This window comes from Echinococcus granulosus, assembly GCF_000524195.1.
Source record: "Echinococcus granulosus chromosome Unknown EG_S00012, whole genome shotgun sequence".
Classification (NCBI taxonomy): domain Eukaryota; kingdom Metazoa; phylum Platyhelminthes; class Cestoda; order Cyclophyllidea; family Taeniidae; genus Echinococcus; species Echinococcus granulosus.
Genome location: NW_020170392.1, coordinates 659,654 through 683,656, shown reverse-complemented (window position 1 = coordinate 683,656; position 24,003 = coordinate 659,654). Strand labels below are relative to the sequence as shown.

The window sequence follows — 24,003 nt, the reverse complement described above, 5'->3', positions numbered from 1 at the left end:
ACGAACAGAAAACATTCGCGCACCCGTACGCTCGGATTCTCAGAAGGTTAGCGCACGTTGAGTACCAGGACGACTTTCTACTTTTGACTTGTACAGACGAGTTATATGCTCTACTGAAGTAAGGGAGCGTTTTAACAAGAAAATCAGGAGGTTTTCCGTGTCGCAGCATTTTTTTGTGTCGAAAAACGGGTGAATCATGCCACTTCAGAATCAAAACGAGTATTAAAGCAATTGTTGAGATCAGCATTTCGACAATGACGTCTAAGTGAAGCAAGCTGTATCAGAATGGTTCAGTCTTAGTGGCAAATTTTTCTGTGCCGAAGCATTCCAGGTATTGATTAAACGCTTACATGAGTAATACAACTATACCAGAGGGCGTTTCTTTTCTGTCTTTTAGCCAAAACAAAGATACCAGCTGGGCCAGAACGACCATTGTAATTATTATGGAACAATAGTTTTAGGTGAGTACTCACTTTCCCTCTCAGCCTGCTGCTTGGTGGAGGAGCATTTGATGAACTGTTTGAGTCGGCGCGAGTTTTCTGCTTCTAGACGCACGTACATCTTAGCCCACGTTTCTTTTGGCCGGATACTGTCGAGATTGCGACGCTCTGGGAAGCATCGGTAGACATGCTTTTTCCACAGGTCATCCATCAGACCGCGGAATTTCTACAACATGGAAGGAAGCAAGTAGTGAACATGTTCATGTGATTAAGCATATCAGAAATAAATAGGTAAAGGACACTCTAATGCTATGCAGCTGCTTCTGTACCAGAGTAACATTTGTTTTATTCGTTTCTTTCCAGTGTTCCGACGATTTGCCCACTACAGTGGTGGCATGAAACCAAGCATTGAGTGGACAATGAATTACTGATGAGCATGAGGCGGTAAATCTAGCCTTTTGGTGCACAATAGTAAACGATTTCAGCCTTGGACAGACATTAATAAAACAGGTGATTAACACACGAGGAAGTACTGTGGGGTGTGGACTAATCTCAAGTGACATGAGGCAGATGAATGCGTCCAACACAATTTGCAAAGACGTGAGAGATGAATTAACCGCAATCTAGGGGATCCACCAATATCACTGGCACCAAATGCATTCTCAGTTACTTTGCAGTGATCGAAGCAGAAAAGTAATCATAAAAAGCAGTGGTGAGGATGCTCAAAATTAGAGGGAGGAGAAGGTCATGAAACAGAACGACACTTACCTCAGGTTTATAATTGAAGAGGCGAGTCCCTTGATCCCTTACGATTTGAATACCACGTTAGTGACCTGAGGTTATACTTATGGCATGGATTCCAATAGTTTCCCCGCTTTCAGACTGTAATGCCTTATGATGTCTTCAAAAATACTCCGAGGACCACTGTGATGGCGAGGGAGGGGGGGAGGTTGAGCGAACCTCCCCTAAAGGAACGACAATTTCGACTACATTGGCTTGATATTAGGCTTAAGAGGTCCAAAGAAGGTGTGTATCTGTCGTGGATGGTTTAGTGGTAACAGAGTATCAGTCAGAATTGAGTGGCCTATTGGCAACTTCACGAATCACAAACTTCAAATTATGGATAGGAATGAAGTCAGGGGTAGGATTTGAAGGAATCGGAAAAATCCGCAATAATTCATTGGGTCATCATTGACGTTAGGTGTCACTTGAACTATGAATATTTGGCCACTTTCGGAAAGATGGTTGGGCAACACTGAAACGGTAACAAGGTAGGTAAAAAAAATAGATGAATTGGCTCTGTGTCTAATCAAACCGACTAATACAATAGGTTCACACCTACAGAAATGTAAGCTAAGGTGTCAATTTCTACGGATGATTGAACATATACCCTGACGGCTGATAGGAAGTAACCTTTCAATGTAAAATATGATGAAAATGCATCATGAATGGCTCGGCATGACCTGATTTACCTTCAATCAATTTACATTCAGGTTGATGACGTTTCGTTTTAAGTTTTCTAGAAAATTATTTTCCGGGCCACGTAAACTGATGAGGCTAATGTCTAGCCCACGACGCATTCAAAGATGCTCATTTGATATGAATGCGGCTAATTTGTGATGATACAATGCACTTACGACTAATTTAATGGACTAAACTAGCAGTGGATTGGGGTAAATGAAACAAGTAGTCGATATGTTTCAGTAGAATTGAACGCAAACAAAGATGGAACAAATGTTTTTTAAAAAAATCATAACTTTGGCCAGCATATTCAGTTGTGGGTACCTGATGATGCACAACACTGAGATACTTGAGGGTAACAGTTCAAAACGGCCGTTTCTTAAAAGCACAAGGAGCGGAATGATTAACAGTGGCCTCTAATGTTAGTATTTTGAGGAACCCTTGAGGCTCAGATTCTAGTGTTTACCTTCACGAGCACAAATTAGGTGAAAAATAGGTCGATTACGATGAAAGCGGCATCAACTGACTCGAGACAACAACAAAAGAGTGCACCTGAACGTCATGTGAAAATGATAAGCGCAACGGTAACACATTCCAGCGCAAATGGCGTCAACTGACTTCAGGTAGTACCAATAACAAAGCTGCCACGAATGAAACGCACTCGGTACTTGTATGCAAAGCAAAACCAACCTAACTTCATCGCAAAACCAGTATAGAAAAGAAGCTTAAAATCACACTGTCGGTGATGCCAATGCGGCTCCGAATTAGCACACGCCTACATTGGCAACAGAAAGTATGTTAAAATCTCGCCAGTTAACGTTATGCATAAGGCTGGGAGAATTTGATTCAAGACCCCGCAACTAGTCCGGAACAACACCAACAAGAGCATCGTTTTTAATCCTAGCATCTTAGACTGAACATTACCGATGATTCTTGAACACATTAAAGTCAACATAGTGCTATCATAGAAGAAACAGCGAACTTTGGTTACGTAAAATAATGCATAAATTATAAACAAAGCGCCATTCAATTCCAAACAAAGTAATGCCAGCTAACCTAGCACAGAAGGAAAAAAGCAACCTTTTAAATTCAAGCATCCTAGATAAAACAATTTTGACACTTTTCCGCAAAGTAATAGCAACTTAAGCGGCATCGTAAACTAAACTGACTCACGGGATTGTGCTTTTCAATCCGAAGGAGATCTTCAGGCGAGGCATCTTGCAGGGCGCGTGAGAAGAGTTCGTAGGGCACCTCACCCACACTATCCACAAGAGAGATGTTCTTCGCCAGCACTAACAAACACGCCTCTACCAGAGTCGGCGGTTCAGTTAGACCGCTGGTGCCACTAAGGGAGGCAGAGTTCTGTGCAGTACCGTTATCCACACTCCTTCTCACCCGCGGCGCCCAAATGACTTTCTTCGAGCGAAATTTTAGATCACCATCGTCTGCGAGGTCATTGATAGAAGTGGTGTCTATGGCGAACAAAGAAAAGGGCAAACACTAAAAGCTTCGTAGTAAACTGAAGGTAAAAACACTCATCTCTCATTCTTTGATAGCAATTAGATGCGCACTTGCGAGATATTGTAGTCACGTGAAGCCGATGTGGCTAATTGCCTCAGCTACTACTTTGAGGAGTTAAAGATCACCTCGGTGGGAGTGTGAGCGAAAATACAACTTCACCACGTGTAAAGAAACGACTAGAATGGCTGCATGATATAATTCAAATTGTCAGGCGTAATTGCACAAGTGACCACTACTTTTAACCAGGCCATATCAATGCGAATAAGCAAACCCATGAAGTGCTGAGAACAAATGAGTTATTGACTGAAACAGTTAATAAACTCATCTGACTCCTAACTACTCTGGCGTTTTCAAATCACGAACCGATAACGCTGACTGGAAATCGGTAGTAATAAACAACGCAGAGAGTATCATTCATTTTCCCACCTAGGTATCCGTTTACAAGGAGAGAAGTCTTTTATTAGCCTCAAAGCTAAAACCGTGTTAAATGAGTCACGAGAAGAGAAATTTGTACAAATTTTGAAAAAAAAACAAACACTTTTAAAACCTTATTTAACATACCAGGACGCCTCGGAACGGGAACCTGTTCCTGCATATAAGGAAGATCAAAAGGAACAGAGAGGGAGGAAAGAATCTCCTGTGTAAATGCCTGACTGGGGTATCTTAAATCTGTGAATTCCCTTTCATGCGCCACCTTTGGTCGTTTCTTGCCCTTCTTTTTGATTGGAGCTGTCATGCTCATGGCTTGTTCGAAGGAAAGACCCGAAGAAGCGTCAAGGGACTGAGAAACAGGCTCAGGGGAAGAGGGACGCTTGCGCGACTTTAATTGCCGTAGAAAAGGAAGTTGGAATTCTGGTTCATTTGTCGATACGGGTAATTCCTGCTTCTTCCTCATTAGCTCTGGGATTTGAATGTTTCCACGCTTTATGTGCTCATCAAGCAAAGCCTTCCATTTGATCACAAGACTGCGAGCTCTCTGACCCAGTTCACCAGGCTCGGATTTTAGACGACGAACAGCTCGTCCAACACCGGAATTTGACAACTCGCTTAGGGTTAATGTGACTTCATCCAGTGTACGAAGGACTTTAAGTTTCTGTGGAAACAAATGAATAAAAAGTAGTGCCGAAATATGCGCAAAATGTGCCAATTAATAAGGCTAAAAAGTCCGACAGTGGTATTCCATCAAATATCCTATGACTTCAATGTAACAAATCCAAGCGATTAACCATTGTAAAAATTCCTTTCTGAATAAGTGCAGAGCAGTAATAAATGTATTAGTAAGACATGAAGGTCTTAAGTACGAAAAAAACCAATCAACTGGAGAGTTTATTATACTTTAGACCTTTGCCGCAAGAAGTAAACAATACCTCATCAGAAACCTAGCAAACATTACAGTAAACCAGTAAGAAATTACTGGAACAGACAATAGGCATCTACCGCTTCTTTGTCGACAGAGGGGTCGCTAAGTGTTTCTGTGAACCTTAAAAGGGCTTTTCCGACATCTACCGCCATGTAGCAGAAACAAAAACCACCGTCCACCAGCTGACCACCCTAGCGGTGAGTTCAAGTTGGCACTTAAGTACGCATAAACAAGTATTGGCATTTTAAGATTTATTTAAGAAAGTACTGCTAAAACGATTCTAGTTGTAATCTTCCAGGCCAAGGGCTCTAGACACGACATTGTGCTTACACTATGGACTAATATTTTCTCTAAGATTCTAATACTAACATTGTAGATAAACGAAGAAAAGAAAACAGTTATATGCTCAATGTATAAGTTACAAATTTAGGCTTTACGGCCCATGTTTTTTTGCTCTTTAACCACTTTTTATTTTTCGGTGAGAAACAAGCACATCAATGATAGACATTTGACCTGCGTCATCTGCTTGGCTTGTTAATTTATTTATTTTTTGAATCATTACGCAAAAAATCACCTCAATTTATTGCTCGGTAACATCTTGCAGAAGCAATATTATTTAGGGAGTAGGTACCAGTAGTCTCCTCGGAATATTTTGTAGACTTGATTCCTAACTGTTTTTTAGGTAATACGATAGTTGTTTAACCCCTAGTTTTAATGAAGAGCTACTTTTAAGTTGATCGTCGTACCGATTTGTGTGGGCTGGCTTTCAGGCCCTGCCAGTAGACCTCATACCTTCTGTGTCCCGAATATATATATCCTTTTTAAGCATAATGTCTTCCTGTGTTTTTAAGAAAGTCTAAAGGGCGCCTCATATGCCTTTTTCATTATCTGTGGACAGTTTCGGTAACAAGGCCAACGCCCTTGAGTCTAACTTGGAAATGAAGTCATAATTCCATTTTTGCGTCGGGCTTAATTTTTTTATAAGTCCAACCTGTAAAGCTACGCTTTTGTTGTATTACTCTTGCTCTCGTTGGTGTATACTTATATATATTGATACAGAATTATATAGCTGGATTACCATACCACTAAACAGATGCGACAAGGGGTTCTAAAGAGCTGTAATTGGTCAACGACTGAGGACAACTTATACTGATCAGCTGCCAGCCTAAAATGGAAGAAATTCCTTTAACTTGCTAGATAAGTATGATGGGTTTGAAATTTGAGATTGACCTTAAGCGATTACTTTCCTTGGATTGGGATTGGGTGGTTTACAGCGGCTTTTACGGTAACACGCTGTCGCGGTTGAGTAATGCCTTTTGTCATCGCCCAAAGTATCATCGGATTTTCGCCTTAAAGTAGTAGAGCCAATTTAGTCCGATATGAACTTCATTGTCGCTAAGCTGTGTCATTTTGATTAAACCTATTATTCTCTGATTCCTGTGGTTACCCTGTGGGCCAACATCGATTTGTGGATAACGTACTCTTGGGTTGTTTTAAGTGTTTTTACACATATTCACATGTCGTTTAACCTGCGTTTTTGAGCCTAGCATTGCTACATTTACCAAAATCCTGAACCCTACTTTGAATGAGGGTCGTTAAATAGAAGTAACACATGAAAAATAGTAGTCGTTTAACATCATTTGCATTGGCTGCGTATTCGTCTGACTTTTAAAAGTACAATCAGTAACGAGATTACGGGGTGTTACATGCACCTTACTTGTTCCTAAATTGTATTTGCTTTATAGACTGATGGGTCCTATAAGGTTTACTGCGCACCACATCCTCACAGTCGGTACTTGCGGACTCTTCCTGTGTGCTTTAATCTACTTCCTCTACCGACTTCTGCATTTATACCTTAATCGCAACATCTTGGTGGAATGTTGGTTCTGTCAATCTCTCACTACTGTCAAGGTGTCCGATCGCAACGCCTTCTTTTGCTTCTCCTGTAAGCAGTACAATGGCTTCACGGAGTCAGGTGACTACAATCGTTCTCTCCCCGCCCAATATGACGCCTCTCTAAATCCTCGTGGTTTTATATTGCCTCGTAACTCGAGCATCATCAATAACTCGAAGTCGGACATCCTATGCAGTTTGTGCACTCAACGCCAGGCCTATAAGATTAATCAGCTGGCGCGATTTGAGCCATCCAATGAGGCAAATTGGGATCGAGAACTGAGTCAATTTAAGAAAGAACTAGAAAGTAGATGCGTACTATGTCCTTCATGTACGATTAAAGTTCACAGGAGAATAAACCAGGTAAAAAGCCGACTTTCCCTAACTAGTCAAAACACATTGATTTTGATTCAAAGTTTATCACTTTAAACATCTGGAATGTCTTACAAACTGTCGAGTGAGTTATTTCTAGTTTTACTATTGAGTCAATACTAATGTATGTTTTTTTCTATCTTACCTTACCTCTCGCCATTAGTCACTGAAAGCTCTTTAATAGTAAGAATCTTTTTTCTAATGTGCGTGCTGTATACTTACCATCTTTCCTTTTTTAGATTGATGCAAAGATCCTACCGAGCGTTTTGTCATGGTGGCGCAACAGAGACCACAAAAATTCCATAGTCGATACCTTGCCTAATGAGCGTTTTCAGGGTTCTCTGAGTTCCCCTACTTCATCGTACATTATTCTGGCTGCCATCCGAATTGTCACAACATTAGTCTGGTTGTCTCTTGGAATACCGCTTCTCCTCGGCTTTCTTCATCACCACGTCTGCCATCCCCATTCTAGATCTTCTCTCAAGCGTTTTGTGAAGATGATAGACTTAAATATACCTCAGCACGATTGCGAATACATCGCTGACTACAAATCTGTGTTAAAACTCCAACCCAATCACGCTTTGTGGGGACACTTCTTATGTGCATTTGGGCACCTCGTTCTTCTACTGCAAACATTCCGCCCTGCAAGTAACCTCATCCTCGCTCTTCTTGACTTCATACTGTTCGTTCTCGCCACTGACTTAATCATTACACGCCTGGGCTTTGACTCTATCCAAACTCTCACCCTCCTAGCCCTCCTTCTAGTAGCCAGCACCAGTGTTCTCTTTTACAAATGGCTTACTTGCAGGGAGGGAGGCGTCAAGGAACAAAAGAGGAAGCTAACCGCTGCCTGGTCGTCTCTTGCTTCACCTCACAGCAATCCACCCTCCTACGATGCTGCGTCAGCGGCCTCCTCCCGGTTTCCCAAATCTAACGTGTCGGGAGCCCACTCGCTCTCATTGGACAGACTCTCGCTGCACTCCGCATACCCCCCCACCGCTTACTCAACCATCTTTTCGCCTCCCACCGTAGTCCACTCTCCACTGCGCTCGCATATCTATGCTGCAAACGCGGCGCCAGGCTATACCTGCCTCCGACAGGGAGGCGGTGAAGGTGATGATGTAAATGAGGTGATGAGCCACTTCACCAGTGTGAGTCGGTGCTCTATGAGTCGAAGTGGGCAGTCAAGGCGGCAGCATAGGAAGCGGCAGCAGCTGCCGGTGGGCCTGCTAAGGTGGATTTTGTATCTCCTCTTCGGTCGCCTCGAAAAGTGGGAGGATGTGAGGGTGGAATTGGTGTGCCTCTTAAACGCTGTTCTGGTAACTGTTCTCCTGGTCCTTATTTGCCACCTATTTTACTCTATTGTCCCTGCTCTGTGGAATATGAAGTTGTAGGTTCTGTTTTTTAAATAGTTCAAGCTGTTTTGGCTGAGTAAAATCTAATTATGTAATTGCTTTTCTTATTATTTTACAGTTTTCTTATAGCCAGTTGTTGCCATAATTAGCTGTCCTCTAGGATATCGGGGTGAATATCATTACTTTTGTTAGCACAGTAGGTAATGCGATATCAAATCAATTCATCAACCGAAGAGGATCTGTGGCTTGGGTGCAATCAGTAGGGAAAGGGTTATCGCAGGTGAATAAGCGATATGCTCTAGTGTCCATTTACAAGCATAGATGAGATCTGGCAGTTTGAATTATTTTATAAGAAAATTAGTGATTTTGCGGAAGTAGAAATCGTGTCTTACTGGAATTTCAGTTCCAGGCACCTAAAGATGGTACACATTTGTTTGAATACACCCTATAGGTGCCTCGTAAATCAGAGGTGGTCATTGATTCCTTCGAAAGGCTTATAATTCCTAAAAGCTTGCATTGCTGCAATACGTAATGCCCTTTCCTCATTGATCCCCCCTAGTTTAAGGGTGTGAGAACGGAGATAAAGGAGCAGAACTTTTAAAGCATTACATTGTTGGCAGCGGCAAGCCGAACCGACTCAAAGGAACCGCTATCCTGGTTCTTATGGCTGATTGCAAAACATTAGCGCCATAGAAGTGGGATGCCCGCCGTGGACGGGTGAATCCATGGAAACTTCTAGCAGAAGGGTTAAAGGTGACGTCTAAACTTGGCGATTACCTCAATTACACAGTCTGAAAGAATATCATTAACAACTGAAGCGACACCATTACAGAACAGCCTTCAGTAGTTCACAGCTGTTGTTAATAGCATTCCCACAGAACACAGGACTGAGGTAGCTGTCGTTTCAGCCTATCTGTTAGGGGTCATCCCGCATTCTCCCCATCTGCAGCATGTAATCTTCTTCCGTCGAGTAAAGATTTATCATTCAGTTGTAGAGATCAAGACAAATGTCCTTTGGGATCGTGCTCGCTTTCCATTGCAATGAAGTACCGCCCCGAAACGTCTTTGAAGGCGAAAGAAGACACAATTGTAGCGCCCCAAGACTTTCCTAAAGACAAGAGAAGAAATGACACCCGGGTAGAATATATGTATTTGGCATACAGAAGGTACTAGGGCTACTGGCATGGCCCGAAGGCCAGCTCACCCTGCGTGGTACAATGGCCAGGTCAAAAGTGGCTCCTCACCAAAGCCAAGAGATAAACCACCATCGTATTACACAATACTTAAGCAGGCTATGCAGTGTCCACGTGGAGTAGGAGTTGGGGCTACTGATATGGCCTGAAGGCTAGCTCACCTGGCGAAGGTGCAATGGCGGGGCACTTAAGAGGCCCCTCTACCAAAACCAGGAGTTAAAAGAGTAGCTTACATCTTGCACTTCGATTTTCAGCAGTGGAAGGTTCGTGCATTCTGCATTCCACGGCACTCCTCACAAATAGGACGAAACTCGGGGTATAATGCAAATGAAGAGTTGCATCATTGCTGATGGGATCAAGTATCCCCTTACATACAATAAAATTCAGTAAGTAGCGTTACCAGATAGCAGGTATTTTTAAGAAAACTGACCGAGAAGGACGAAGCCAGACGGAAGGAAGGGTTATGAAGTGACTTGTTATTCTGACACTGCATTCAACTACGTTGGTGCTTTGGTGCCCCGATCTTATGCTTCTACATTGCAGCATGACCTTTGAGTCACCCTAACATTCTCTTAGCTCTTCTATACGTTAAAAGTATATTTATTCCATTAAATTTTCGGCTTACTACGACTGCAACAAGTGGCTGAGACACTATGGCGCCAGCTGTTTTTATGCCCCATGCCTTTGCAAAAATGGTTAGTCTCCGTTATTACAGAACTAGAAATACTTTATAGAAGGGGTGATATAAGTGAAAGCATCGGCAATATTTCCTTGGAGACACTATAAAATGACACACACGCTTTTGCTATCACCGATATGCGTGCATTTATTCAGTTCAGTTTAGCTTCATGTAATTAAGCCCAAAAAAGAACAAAATTAGTCCTAATAAGTTAAAAGTGTGGGGAAAGGTACACTGCTACTTCGATGGACCACATTTGAGCTTGTGTGTGACTTCCTTGTTTAACCAAAATATAAGATTATCCGGTGGAGCATACACTCACTCGCTGTATCCTGTCAGTCACTAACGCCCTTCTAATTTGAAACAAAAAAACGCCTCCACATTAACTTGTCCTAAGTTTTTGCTGTGCACCAAGATCCGGGGTTCTAATAAAATATTTGACTGATATGATCCCTACTAGTTTAAACAAAACTTGGAATGATATAGTTTACTTTCCTTACTGATACAATGGATGATGAGTGACCTTGTCAGCAAATGAATGTTTATTTTAGCCAATGGCGATTTGAGTTGGCTGTCACTTCTGTGCACCTCAACGTTGGATACAGGTTTTAAGGAGTGTGAATGTTTCATGCTCAAAATCCATCTCTACTGTACTCTCGCTTTGTTTTGTCGTTTACCAGCCTTTACTTACATGATCTATGATTGCTTCTTAAATGATGATGGTTTGGTTTAATGTAACGCGTTACTTATCTATTTATACATCGTCTAATTTTTTTAGGTTTTATTAGTTGGCAATGACATAAAGTCAATTTTAAACATAATGTGACATCGCGATGGTAACCTCATGTGTATTATCAATGGAAATGTGGGTGCTCTATAGTTGGTTCTTGTCATTTTTCATTGTATTTTCAATTTGAATATTGTTGTAGTTTTCGGGTACTAAAGCGTATCCTCTTCATTGTTCCCCTCTTCTTCAAATATATTGTTACCTTGTTCTTGATCTATCATTCTTGTGTTCGACCTCTGTGAACCTATTATTCATTTAAAAGCATCAGTTGTTTTCTCTTTCAAATTTATTTCTGAATTAGTCTTTTTTCGGTTATAGTGATACCTGCTTTGCAATGTTTGACAAGACAGTTGTTCTGGAAATTGACCTTCTAAAAAATGAAAATCGTAATGAATTCTCCTATATTGATCTTGTACAGTCTGAACTGGTACGCCAAAATTCAGTCAAGAAGTTTATGTTATTTCACCTTACTATGTCCATAATCACCTGGCAATTTTGTGAAGTCAGTCTTTAATTTGTAAGATTCTTCTGGTATTTCAATTTACATTTATACTGGTGGGTAGCTTTCTCAGAATAGTGATTTGTGTTAATGTTCTTTTATTTCATCTGTTCGTTTGAACGTCTTTACCATATCTACTTAGCAGCGTTATCAACTTATTTTCCTCTCCATCTAGGGAATCAACATTGGTCTGGATGTGCCAACCGGAAATGAGGACTCTCGCTTGATAGAGCTAGCAAAGTCTTTCGAAAGGAAATACGTACGTCTTCGATTTTGGATTCATACTCAGCTGTAGGGTAATATGGTAACAGTAACCAATAAGGGCAAACGGCGACGTCTCCGAGTGGATGATTTCATTGATCTCGGGGAGGGCTACGATTCTCAGGACTCCTTCATCGACGATTCAGAGGCAGTGGAACTGATCGTTGCTCCCACTCTCAGAACCCGACACGGTGGCTTTTTCGTCAACGAGGGCTTTCTTGAGAGCGTTGAGGACAGATCGATGGACATCGAGCCGCCACCTTCCGCACCGAAAGTAAAAATTGATCTCTCTCCCCCATCACCCAAGCGACCCAAACTCAAAAAGGACAAGTCAAAGTAAGTACAGCCTCTCTTCATTCTAATTCTCAACCCTCCATTAGACAGTTGTTGGAGAGAGCCGTGAAGCAGCTAGCCGCACCCGCTGCTGCTGTGTCTACGGGTAGTAAGACTACAAAGAATGGACTCAACTCCCTCGACGCCGTCTTCGATTCTGTGCTTTCCGCTTCCACGCAAAATGAGGTGAATAAATCGCCTTCGACGACTTCTTCCAATAGTAAGGCGACTTCAAACAATAGGACGATCTCATCGAAACCTCCTACGCCTGCTAGGCATCATCATCATCAGAACCCCCCTCCTTTGCCACCTCTCTCTGAGGATTTGCGCTCTGAGGTGCAGAAAATTTTGGCCGTAAGTTTGCTCCCCTTAGGTCATGTTCCACTTTGGTGAATTTGCAGTTCTAAAGGCTGTTTTTTGTTCAGTTTAAGCAAAGTTCTACGCAAGCTTTGCCCAAGTTGCTCTTTCCGCCCCAATTCGACAACGAGTTGTTAAGGTTAGTTGTTACCTTAAGTTTGACTCCAACACAAATGTTTTGCCCCTCATGCCGCCACCTTTTGTCTAACTCAGATTTGATGAGCTGATGATTAAGAAGAACTTGTCGAAGATGACCAAGTCTGCAGTGTATGCGCATATTGCGAATCAATTGTGTATGAAAAGCAAGACGCTAGTTGGGCGGTTGCGAAAACTGAAGGAACTCAAAGACGACTCCTTGCTGGAGCCCATGCTGATTGCTCTTAAGGACGGTGGGTCCTTCAAATATGAAAGCCCTATAGTATATTCTTTGGTTAAAGCATTAGCAATGTAGCATTTAGTTTATTCATTGGGCAATTGTTTAATCTTCATAGCTTACACCTTATTTTTATCTTTCAGCCGTGTCGAAGATTATGCCCGACATTCTGTCTGCCTATAATCGTGATTTGACAAACTACCAAGAGCGCTTAAATACCTGGGAAAATGAGTAAGTTGCCTTCTTGGATTAGGCTTGATTAGATACACATTGATCGTTTGCTTTTCTCACTCATGCAATACCTTTTTCTACGTTTCTTAAGTTTGAATGTATTTTTGCCCATTCAACACAGTTTTGTCGCCTTTGATTAACGTCTTAACTATTTTTTTTTTCAAAAGTGGTCGTAATAATGCACTAGTATTATTTACCATTTACATTGTTTGCATCCAGTATGAACTAAAATACCTCTAGTTGTACTTGCTTTTTGAAGCTATTTGAGGTTATTGCCGAAGATGTCTGAGACGGACTCACGCTAGCTGAACGTGTACACAGAATTGGCATTTGTCTCAATGAAACGCTACCTCATCTTATTTTCTGGATGCCGGTAACCTGATCTCCGAGTGGAGCGATTTTGCTCAAAACCTAGCTAACTCAACTGATGCCATTTCGACGAAATCTCACAATTATTGCATTATTATATCCGAATCACCTCTAGATTTGTTATTATGCATTGCTAATGCGCATAAGTGCGGAAATACCACTATTAACGGTGATATGGATAGAGCTCCACGCCACTGTCATGGAGACCGACAAGGCCAGCGTGATTCCAAATACCATTTTGCTACGCAATGTTTGATTGTGAATGTCCGTTCATCCCGTAGATCGCTTTTTATCTGGGTATAACTAACCCGAGAACTGACATCGTTTACGGCTTCCAGCGCTTTAGATTTTACCGTTTTATTTACACTAATGCTAGGCGGCTAACAAACCCCGAGGCCAAACGTCCTGGTGCTCCAAAGAAAATATTCCGGTGGAACTCTGATTGTCGGTAAGTCAGAACGACAGTTTGGCATACTTAATTTCCTTCAACATCGAGGTCTTAGTCCACTTTTTTGACCTACACGAAGTGAATGTCCGTACTTCTAAAAGTTGGTGACAGGGGTCGTCTGTTCTTTGTGTACGGTCGATTGGGAAACGAGCAAACCACAAATACCTATCGAAGGCAAAATGGTTACTTTGTGTGAAGTGGGATTGTGTGGTTGCGTGAGCATTAATGAAAAACTGAACCTGCTATAACTCCTTGTTGATCGGTATCTTGTATTTTTCAGGCATTCAGTGGCATTTTAAAATAGATTTTTTGACATTGTGGACAGTCTGGAGTTTTCTTCGACATTTAAGTCTAGTTCTCTTGCCTATTTTCCTGGAATAAATGTTGGCTGTTATTTTTCCTCAGCTTATCAGTTTTGTGGGGGTTTTAGTCATGCGGGTGTTTATGGGCGGTTTTGATGCAATGAATCGGACCAGTTTCTCGTTGTACCTTTAAATACTCCGTTCTTGAGGCCATCAAGATACTTATTTTTGTTAATCTAAGATACGAACCCTCCAGGTGAAGGAACCCTTCTCAACCTACCCATTCACCTATTCGAATGGATAATGATGCCGCGGTATTTATTTTAACTTGCAGGTCTTTGCTTGAACGAATAGTCGCTTTCCGCATGGAAGCAACCTTCAGTGCGATGGGCAAGTGCCTTGATGAGGATCAAATGAAGCGTTTCTTGCACACTCTCATCCCTCTCTGGCCTGACAATTGGATCTCTGTCGCGTACGTTCTTCATCATCTGGTCTTTGGCTTTAAACTACGGAAAATGACGTACGATTTAGTCCATTTAAAGTAGCGTCACTTGCCTAGCCATTGAAACTGTTTTTTTATCTCGGATGCTCATCTGCTTGTTTTTTTGTAGAGCCCTTTGGCGAGCAGGTTCGTCTACCTATCAAGGCATGTTGAACAAATTGTAAGTTTTACATCTATTGGATGAGCAATGAGGTAACTCTTTGACAGCTCGTAATTACCGCCATCTCCTTACTTGCTTCACAGAATGCCTGGTGCTTTTCCGACAGTTACGTCCTCCACTCCCAATACCTCAAAGACGGTGGCACCTGTGTTCAGTAAAGCCATCGGTGCCGTCAATACTTTTGCATTTCCAAACAGGGCAACAACGGCGACTGTTTCACCGGCCTCAGGAAATAGATCTTCAGTCACCTCAAAGCCGTCAACTTCTGTCGCTGCTGCTACCCCTCTCCGTACCACCCAGTCCGCTCTCACCCCATTGCCCGCCACCTCGGGCGCCTCTAATACGCGTTACATCTCTCCCTCCACCCCACAGCAAACGTTTGCTCCCCATGTCAGTAGTTCTGCTGCTGGTACTGGCGGCAAAGAGACCGGTGTATATATGGTGCAGTTTGCCACGTCCTCACCTCCTGTCTCCGCTGCTGCCACAATCAAGAAGGACACTCCTAAGGCTGCCATAGTGGCACCTTTGATCGACCTGACCGAGGTCCAGCAGGACTCTCCACCCCAGCTGCAGACCCTACCTTCCACTGCTATCACTTCCTCCGTACCTTCTTCCAACTTTAGTCAGCCCGGTATCGCCTCCAAGGCTGTATCCCCCGTGCTGACATCCCGGCGAGTCACCTGCGCGTCGCAGAGCCCTACCCCCGTCGTGCCCGCCGCTCCCCCCGCTGTCCGCGCATCCGTTCCCTCTGTCACTGTCTCCATGGGTCAGCTTCTCGGTCGCGCTCCCATTAATGTCTCTCAACAGCAGCAACAACAGGTAATGTGCGACCTCCGCTTCACCACACTCAGGGCGGAAATTAAATGCGTTATATTCTATTAACGATTTTGTAACTTGCCCAACGAACTCACTCGAATTTTAATTCTAGGTGATTGTTTGACTTGGTGAATGTTTTTATTTGTGTAAAAGTAGCACCAAAAATTGGAAGCCTGGGTCACTCAGCGGCTAGTCTTGTATGTGACAATCTACATACCTTATGTATTTCAATTTAAATTTTCGTACGTAATGTCTGCGCTTCCCTAACGCAAATGTGTCGATTTTTAAAATCCTTGTCTATCCATTCAGGCCAGTATGACCCTTCAAGCGGTGTCAAACATTATATCAGCTTTTCAACAACAGATTCTTCAAAAGCAGCGTCTCGCTGCTCACGAGAATGTGCGCTACACAACTACAGCCGCGCCCATCCTCATGAACCGCTACCATCAACCGCAGCACCCAGCAGCGCAGGCAACCACAAGGGTGGTGTCGGGAGCACCGGCACAGGCCTGGAACGTTGCGGTTTCTTCGGTCTCCTACGTCTCCACTGCTTCAATTCCCTCCGTCTACTCCGCGCCGATTGTTCAGAGTTCATTGGTGTCTCGACCACCCCAACCACAGCAACTTCGGCAGCAACAAATGCGCGCGGCTTCTGCTGGCTACAACAAACTCACCGAGCCCCATATCAGCTGGTCACATCAGTACGACCTCGCTCAAGGTTATATCCTATTATTTCCTGCTTTTTTCGTAGTCACGCCAGTCTGCGACATTCACTCGTGTTCACTTGAAATCCTCTTTTTCCTATTAGGCCTTAAAGCTATGGCTGTATTCGAACTCAACTGAGATGCGGTGTAGTTTTGTCGTAGCGCGATATTTGTACATCCATCCTCTTATTCCATCTTTCCTGCGTCGTGGCGTTTAGGGAAAGTAGCGTGACATTGTTCGTTTGAAGATCTATTTTGCTATCTAATAGTCACTAGCCAGTTCATTGCACAAGGTTTAGCACTTTTTTATACGGTCATTCAAAGAATTATTTCATTAAGAATATTGTTAGAAATGTGAACTACTCCGTTTTGGTTTTAAGTTTTATTGTATAATAAATCAGACAAGATGTTCAACTATCGGCTGCACAGTTGTTTCGCCAACTTGTTGGCAGTGATTTGTGCTGACCAGACTGGTTGAATTGTCGTTCCTCAATAGTTCTTTGCCTTGCATCCGTTTGCAATGATACTGAGTCGAAAAAACGCCATCGACGGAATCCTCTTTCACATCTTCCCGGTGGATATTTAAGCCATAATCCAAATTTTTCTTTTGAAGTATTGATGGCGACTATGCATCTCCATAACAGTGTAAAATCAAAAACGCTCAAATATTTGTGTACATTGAGCGTTTCAGACTTAATTCGAATGAAGCAAGGTGGCGCATTAGAATCACTTTATTTTCAAATAAATTTTAATATCCTCTGATACATGATGAACACTTATTGCCAACATCCAGGCCTCTTCAACGCATTTTATTGAGAGCCATGTACATTCTGTCAGTAAACCGTCGAATTCCTGACTATTGTTTTTCATTTTGGTTGGTCTAAGTGAGTCCTTTGCTGGCTTGTTTTCCTTGTAGGCCAGTCTAATGACGTACATCGAACCGCTGATGGGACTGGTAAATAATCGAAAAAGGTAAGCTTATTTTCATCATCCAAGATCATCCGCGATTAAGGGTCTTTTTGAGGGTTATTTAATAATTTGTCGTGCATTAAAGTAGCTGCGCCCGTTTTCCACATCAGTCGTCTCTATTTCACATGTTGTTGTTTCTGTTTTGCCTTTTAGATCGGTGCACCATGGAACAACAAAAGCATTTATGAAATCGATCCCGTAGTGTGCAGCCAAAGTAACTTGGTGATTGCTCTTTATTTCATCTGGGTGGCACAAATGATGCGTCTGCAATTCAGCTTGCAGGTGCCATTCTCTCCCCCTCTTCCCTGCATTATGTACCGATTACTGTCTTTTTTACGGAAAAATTACCCCCTGGGAAAGCCTTTTTCCAGGGGCACTTGACGCATTCGCCAGTGGATTGTCGGAAGTTCGTTTGTCAGCTCAAGGAAGTATATGTTCCATTTCAAGTTATGCTGCTCAAAAGAATATCCTACTTCTACGGCATTTTTTTTAAATTTAACCCTTCCACCTGTGATACAACTTGGCGGAACTGAGTGCCATACACTGGTAGCATGTCAAGTGTGACACCTTCATTTAGGCGAAGCTTCATCACCGCAAACTTCATGCTCATTGAGTACCGGTTTTCGTCATTGGTTGGTGAGACCTTAGGGATCCACTTAGTCTCTCTGACACTGACAATGACTTTCAATGAGTCTATCCAGTAGGGGCACAGAAAGTTACCTCTAGCTCTATAACTAACAAGGAGTAGATGTCATCTTCCTAAGTTCCCTGGGTCTCGGCTGCGGCATTTCCGGCATAAAGTTGAACTGTGATGCCGTGTAATTCATCTTCTCCATGCACTGGTTCGACGATTAAAGTGAGGATTAGTGAAGTGAGTGACTAGCTGCCGATCCCGATGGTGATGTGTGCATTCGCACCGATAGCAGTCGAAGGATGTTAACAAGGGCTGCTTCATTCGTCTTATGGTCAAACATTAAAAACGTACAATGCATGGCACTTTATTCAAATCGACTTCCAGGAAGACATCTGGCTTCGTGCAACAACGCCAGTTTCAAGGATTCTCCCTATAAACAACGCAACTGCCCGTGTCTCCTTTGCTAAATGTACAAATGTGCATGCATAGTGTTGAATACGAGATGAAATGGACAGTGGAGTGAATTTGAGCACTATTGGACAGTAATGGAACAAAGGAAAACAAGGAAGGGGGAGACTAGAGGATGACTTGAGGCTCGTGGACTGACGCAGAGACGAGGTTGTGCGGAAGGACTAAAGCACCGTTAAGGAGGACCTCGTCACTCACGTGCACATTTTCGCCTAGAACTGTGCCACTTTCCAAACGCGCCTAGACAAGGATAAAGTGGATCATTTCTGGAAAAAGTGGAGGCGTTTACCTTTCCTCGCATTCCGCTACTAAGGTTCACCTCAGAGATAGATCAACTGCTACAGCCCAGATTCTGTATTGTCCTAACGGCATCAATCCTTGCGCTACCAAGCTAGCCAAGCCAAGTGCTTCCAAAGCTTTAACGGAACATCATCCTCACATCTCTTTTTGTCATTCCAAACCCAACCGATCTGTTGAGGACACGAATTAACGCCGGGCTTGGTGCATACGAACATCAGAACGTTGACGAATTGGGCGTTAATTTGTTCACAGAGAACTTTCTATTAGGTCGCATTGCTTAACAACTATCTTTTTGTGCTTTGTACAGCTTGTCGTGTTTTTGTGGCCTCCAGAATGACGCAAATCCCCCTCAAATGCAGTGTAAAGTGTCGTCCAGATAATTTGCCGTAAAATTTCAGACCATTACAGCACGCTCTTGCCTCTGCCGGCGTGAGATGTCAAAAGGTAAATCTGGTCCTTCAAGCACTACTATAGTGAGAAGTAACAAGGCTCTTAATTTATTTCGGGAGCTTAAGTCTTATTCACATTCCAAGCTTTGCATCATTTGACTTAAGTCGCGTTAGGTTTACTTAGTACACCTGTCATAGTTTCTTGTCAGTAGGTTATGTCCACTGTCCGATAAATGTTAAATCCACGGCCAACTCATTCCTAACACCGACGACACCCAGATCGAAATTTGAAGCCATGCTGGTGAAGCTTCACTGAACAACTCTGCCGAATCGTGTCAGAATTTGGTTTGCCATTGAGGATTTAGGCATATAGTGACTTGCGCCCCAAATGAATTATTGCTATGGCAACTGTCACGGTTCAATCGATAAATCTTTGTTAAAATTGTTATTGTACGTCGTGGAAAACGTTTTCATTAGGTCATTGACCATCGTCCGCATGGAGTAAAAAGACCCATTCAGTGGAGTAGAGGTCACTGAACCTCTGGTTTGGGGCTGCAGAAGGGGTTGCAATCCCAAGGCAAATGGAACGGATCTTGTAGGGTGGCCACAGTTCTAATTAAGCGTGGCCTAAACCACACTTGGAACAATTTGAATTATTTATTTGGTTAGAGTGCTAATTCTAGAACTTCATTAAGACCTTCAGTACCTTTTTACAGCTCCCCCAGTTTTAGGTGTACTATGTAGCAAGGTGCTAATCGAAATTTCGCTAAATTCCTAGGTCTATAAAATATGCTCCAAAAAATGGGCATAGACTCCATTAAAGCAGCATGATTAACCGAAAAGTAAATTGGTGCAGCTCGCAGTGTCATCATTTAATCTAGGTGGAGGAAAGCGTCCAAACGTTTTGCCTGAAGTGGCCGCGTTTGCGCACAAGATGGGTGTCCTGTGCGGTAATAAAAAGTGCTTTCTGGAAGAAGCCAGCCTTTAACAGGGCACACCCTCTCCTGGAAAATTAATCACGCACACACACACTGCCACGTAGTTCATAAGTTGAGAACATCCATTACTGGAATTCCTTTAAAGGGCACATCTTTCACATGCAGCACTATGGAATGGCCAATCGCTAGGATTGTGCAATCACACAGCTTTCGGAAAGGAGTAAATGAAGTCGAACGCGCATTTAAAGTGGTCCACTGGCAAATTTGTTCAGTAGGCAGAACTATAAACGATCTAAGTCTTTCTATGTTGCATCCATGGAATGCATATTGACCGAGGCCCATGAAACGCGTGTTGAAGTGCATATAACGAAGCCCGTGCATAGTCCTGATACGCGTGTTATGGTAAACCATGTCACAGAAGTCTCTGAAACCGAAGCAACCATCACTTGTCGATATTGTACTTCGATATCTCTACATTAATGCTCTTGGAGATTTGTAAGGTGTTAAATATGATTATTCATAAGAAGATAATGAAAAGGGGGAAGATGGAAAGAAGTTGACCCATTAGGAGACATTTCGTACTAACAAATTATGGAACTGATGTCTAAGTCACACGCGTAGCAACTTAGACTAGCATCTATTCAACAAAGTGTTTTTCGCGAATTCGAAGGACTATCAGAGGAGATATGACAAGTTCGTAGAAGGCAACTCAAAATCCCAACAACTGTGCTCTTAAAACCTCGGAAGAACTAAGGAAGAGTAACAAATTGGCTTGCAAAAAAATGCACAAACGAAATAAAAAATTTGCCTCTGGTGAAATTAAGTGACTCAAAAACGAAAAATAGAGAAAAGCTAAAGAAACGTATTTACAGTAGTGTATTCAAACCACACAAAGAAAATCATAACTACTGTCCTTCTGCCAAGCATTACTAAAATGTGAATGATCTAAACCTCTTCAGTTTGGCTAGTAAATAGGTGGCCCCAAGGAAGGAATCTTTATGCACCCAGTGATAATGCCTCTAGGCAGGAAGGAGTAAATGGTGTCCGACTTCAATGGTAGTCTGTTGCCCAAACTAAAAAATTGCGGTGTTTTGCTGCGCTACTAAACTCTAATGGGGCGATTGAAGGCGAAATAACATGGCAGTGGAAGATCAACAGAGTGCCGAAACAATGCTTATTTAACGAATGGAAAGTAGGCTTCTCCTGGAGTCTAACACTGAAAAAAGTGGGGTAGTGGACACAAATAAATGATGCTCGACATGACAGTAACTGAATTGTGCATTGTAATTCTACACGGTAAATTCGTTTAAGAGTCTTTATTAAGACATTAGTCTTGACATACTTAACACTGTCGACCGACTTTATAATATGGCAGAAATGCAATTTTTGGAAATTAAAAGCGAGCCAAATAATAGTACTTGAGAAACACTGCTGAACATCTGGTCAGGCATATCTGTCCGCGTCATTCGCTTGCCTAAAGTGCAACTAGTGCCTGCAGCTAGCATATTTGGAAGTTCCATGCTAATGAACATCACGGTCACCAGACCGCTTCACATAAGGCGAGGAGAAACAAATTTCTCTACTTGTTAGGACCAACAATTATATGTCAAGTCTAACGAAACAGCCAAGATCGAATTTCTCCCCGGCTGATTAATTAAGTGGAGCAAAATCACGGCTCAGCTGCTACAGTTTACGTTGGTGTTGGTTCTTTATCGGGGCAAACTTTAATAACTTCAACTTAAAAATGATTAAACTGATGAATTTTCCCTTAACTAACCGCCGGCTTCGGTGCTTTTTGGCCACCTTGAGATACAGTTCCTAACCAGAAGTTATTACAAAAGTCTGGCGTTATAAATTGGCGTTGAACCTAATCGAGGTTGGCGCTGACAATCGCGCACAATCGGAGCGCAATAAAACGAATTGAAAGAGCGCTCATGAGACTTCACGTATGACAACATTCTCTTGTATGGGAGCAAACGCATCAAAATAAATGTAAAACATTACATAGCAAAAAGTAGAAATTAAGCGTTTACTCCTTTTCTGTGTTGCCTTTTTAAAAATAGAGTAAGCAACATTGAGTAAAATACTAACAGTTAAATGCTTTTCATAGACATAAAACGAAATTGCCTTTTAAACAAGTCTATATTTCATCCCTACATTCAATGAGATTAACGTATTTGATAGAACCGTTTGTTGAAATAATACATGCCGGACCAAAAACAAAGACTTCAAAGATTATGCGTCAAAGTGCCAAATATCGTGCAGTTTTTTGCCATTTTGTGGGTGCAGTTGAAAAAGAGCAAAAGCTAGAAAGTACCTATCCTTACCCATTGTCCAACATCTGAATTCCAACCAACAATGCTTCCCTCTAGCCGAGAATGAGAACGGACTTTGGCTCCGCTAAGAATAGCAGAGTCTTGAATCCGCACGCCGTCCCCTATGCACACATTAGGTCCAAGAGTGACGTTGGGTCCGATCACACAGTGGGTACCGATTTGCACCGAGGGATGCTGTAGATTGAGTTAAAATAGGGCATTACGAAATCGCATTCAACATATTTCACTCATAATAAAAGAGCGAGTTACTGGGTGATACCTCAAAATGATTTGCTACACTAATTTGTGATCCTAGAAATAACTAATCGTTAGTACATCAAATGGTACTTATTAACTTTTCTGGCAGGCGGAATGCACAAGCATTCACAACTTTTTGCATCTTCCAGGGAAAGTAATATTTATTTTGCATGCAACGAAAAAATTAAATAAAATTAACATACAATGAGGACATTTCCAATAAAATCAGGGGGATCATGACGTTCAAGGCGTCCTTTGTTTCGTAGATGGTCCAAATACATTTGCATTCCGAGTAAGAAGTCTTTAGGGCGGCCTATGTCCATCCAAATACCTATAATGATTAAGCAATCCAAGTTTTTCACTTATAAGAACTATTAACACACAATAATTAACGAGAATATTCCCATACGTCTGTTTCCAAACTAAATCAGCAAAAAAATACCGATAAATGTACTGATGTATTCAAAGTGGTTAAGATTGCTATGATTTTTCAAAATACTGTGACTCACCATCAATTTCAATGCAATATAATTCACCATCTTCAACCATCGGAGGGAATATTTCTAATTCTAAAGAAGTAGGTCTCAGCTGCAAAAAATGTAAAATCAAGCTATGTTAACCTGCCTGAATTCTTCGCAACATGGAGGGATTAAAAACGTATAACCCTGCATTTACTTTGTTTGCAATAAAATCTAGTGGCTTTTCAACAAAACGCTGTACAGCACCAGATTGGTCATTAAAGACAACTGCACCAAATCTGCTGGGTTCTTTGACTTTTGTTACCTTGACGTAAATGACATAAAGTAGCATACTGCCATGGTTCCCTCCTTCCCATGGGATTTATGGAACTCCATTAATTTCGAAAAAGGATATTGACAAATTATATCACTATTAAGAACATAAAAGGGTTCATCTGATTCGTAGAGCAAGTGCGCTGCATTGGCGAGTGGCCCACCTTGAAGTTACATGAATACATATTTTCCATACCTGTACCAAGAGGTTCGGATTCATACGAGAATATCACATTAACACCTGATTTTTTAATAACCTAAAGCCTGCACAGTTAGCTCTCAACAACCATCTTGCACATCCTCCGAATCTCGTTTTCTAGACAGGCAGCCTCCTCATTAATTGCGAGAATAACAGTTTTGATCCCAACCTTTTCAATAAGGTAAAATATGACTTGCCTTTACTAAAGCCTCTATTTGATGCATCAGCATTGGTCTATTACAAAATTCAACCAAGGGTTTAAGGACACTTAGAGTAAGAGGTCGTAATCGAGTCCCGAAACCTCCTATGAGAATTAGGGCTCGCAT

At 42.1% G+C, this 24,003-nt stretch overlaps 4 protein-coding genes across 4 annotated transcripts; 2 read left to right on the top strand and 2 right to left on the bottom strand. All coding sequences in view use genetic code 11, as the record gives it.

Annotated features, from left to right (window-relative positions):
* Positions 1-39: 39 nt before the first annotated feature.
* EGR_02633 (Transcription elongation factor B polypeptide 3) lies at positions 40-5,103 on the bottom strand (the record flags this gene model as incomplete). The annotated part of the gene is made up of 6 exons (XM_024491882.1): positions 40-113; positions 474-666; positions 3,075-3,373; positions 3,984-4,515; positions 4,860-4,973; positions 5,050-5,103. 6 exons carry the CDS (start codon positions 5,101-5,103, stop codon positions 40-42), a joined length of 1,266 nt encoding a protein of 421 aa, XP_024353697.1.
* A 1,428-nt stretch (positions 5,104-6,531) lies between these two features.
* On the top strand, positions 6,532-8,441 carry EGR_02632 (Transmembrane protein; the record flags this gene model as incomplete). The annotated part of the gene is made up of 2 exons (XM_024491881.1): positions 6,532-6,990; positions 7,287-8,441. 2 exons carry the CDS (start codon positions 6,532-6,534, stop codon positions 8,439-8,441), a joined length of 1,614 nt encoding a protein of 537 aa, XP_024353696.1.
* Positions 8,442-11,395: 2,954 nt separating this feature from the next.
* EGR_02631 (Ubinuclein-2) lies at positions 11,396-18,207 on the top strand (the record flags this gene model as incomplete). Its single annotated transcript, XM_024491880.1, has 13 exons — positions 11,396-11,488; positions 11,736-11,819; positions 11,856-12,157; positions 12,202-12,508; positions 12,580-12,650; positions 12,725-12,900; positions 13,028-13,115; positions 13,861-13,932; positions 14,569-14,706; positions 14,846-14,896; positions 14,980-15,715; positions 16,022-16,430; positions 18,128-18,207. 13 exons carry the CDS (start codon positions 11,396-11,398, stop codon positions 18,205-18,207), a joined length of 2,607 nt encoding a protein of 868 aa, XP_024353695.1.
* Positions 18,208-18,595: 388 nt separating this feature from the next.
* EGR_02630 (Mannose-1-phosphate guanyltransferase beta-A) lies at positions 18,596-24,003 on the bottom strand (the record flags this gene model as incomplete). Its single annotated transcript, XM_024491879.1, has 9 exons — positions 18,596-18,727; positions 22,442-22,624; positions 22,891-23,018; positions 23,197-23,275; positions 23,363-23,470; positions 23,500-23,642; positions 23,675-23,735; positions 23,766-23,846; positions 23,881-24,003. The coding sequence occupies 9 exons, from the start codon at positions 24,001-24,003 to the stop codon at positions 18,596-18,598; spliced, it is 1,038 nt and encodes a 345-aa protein (XP_024353694.1).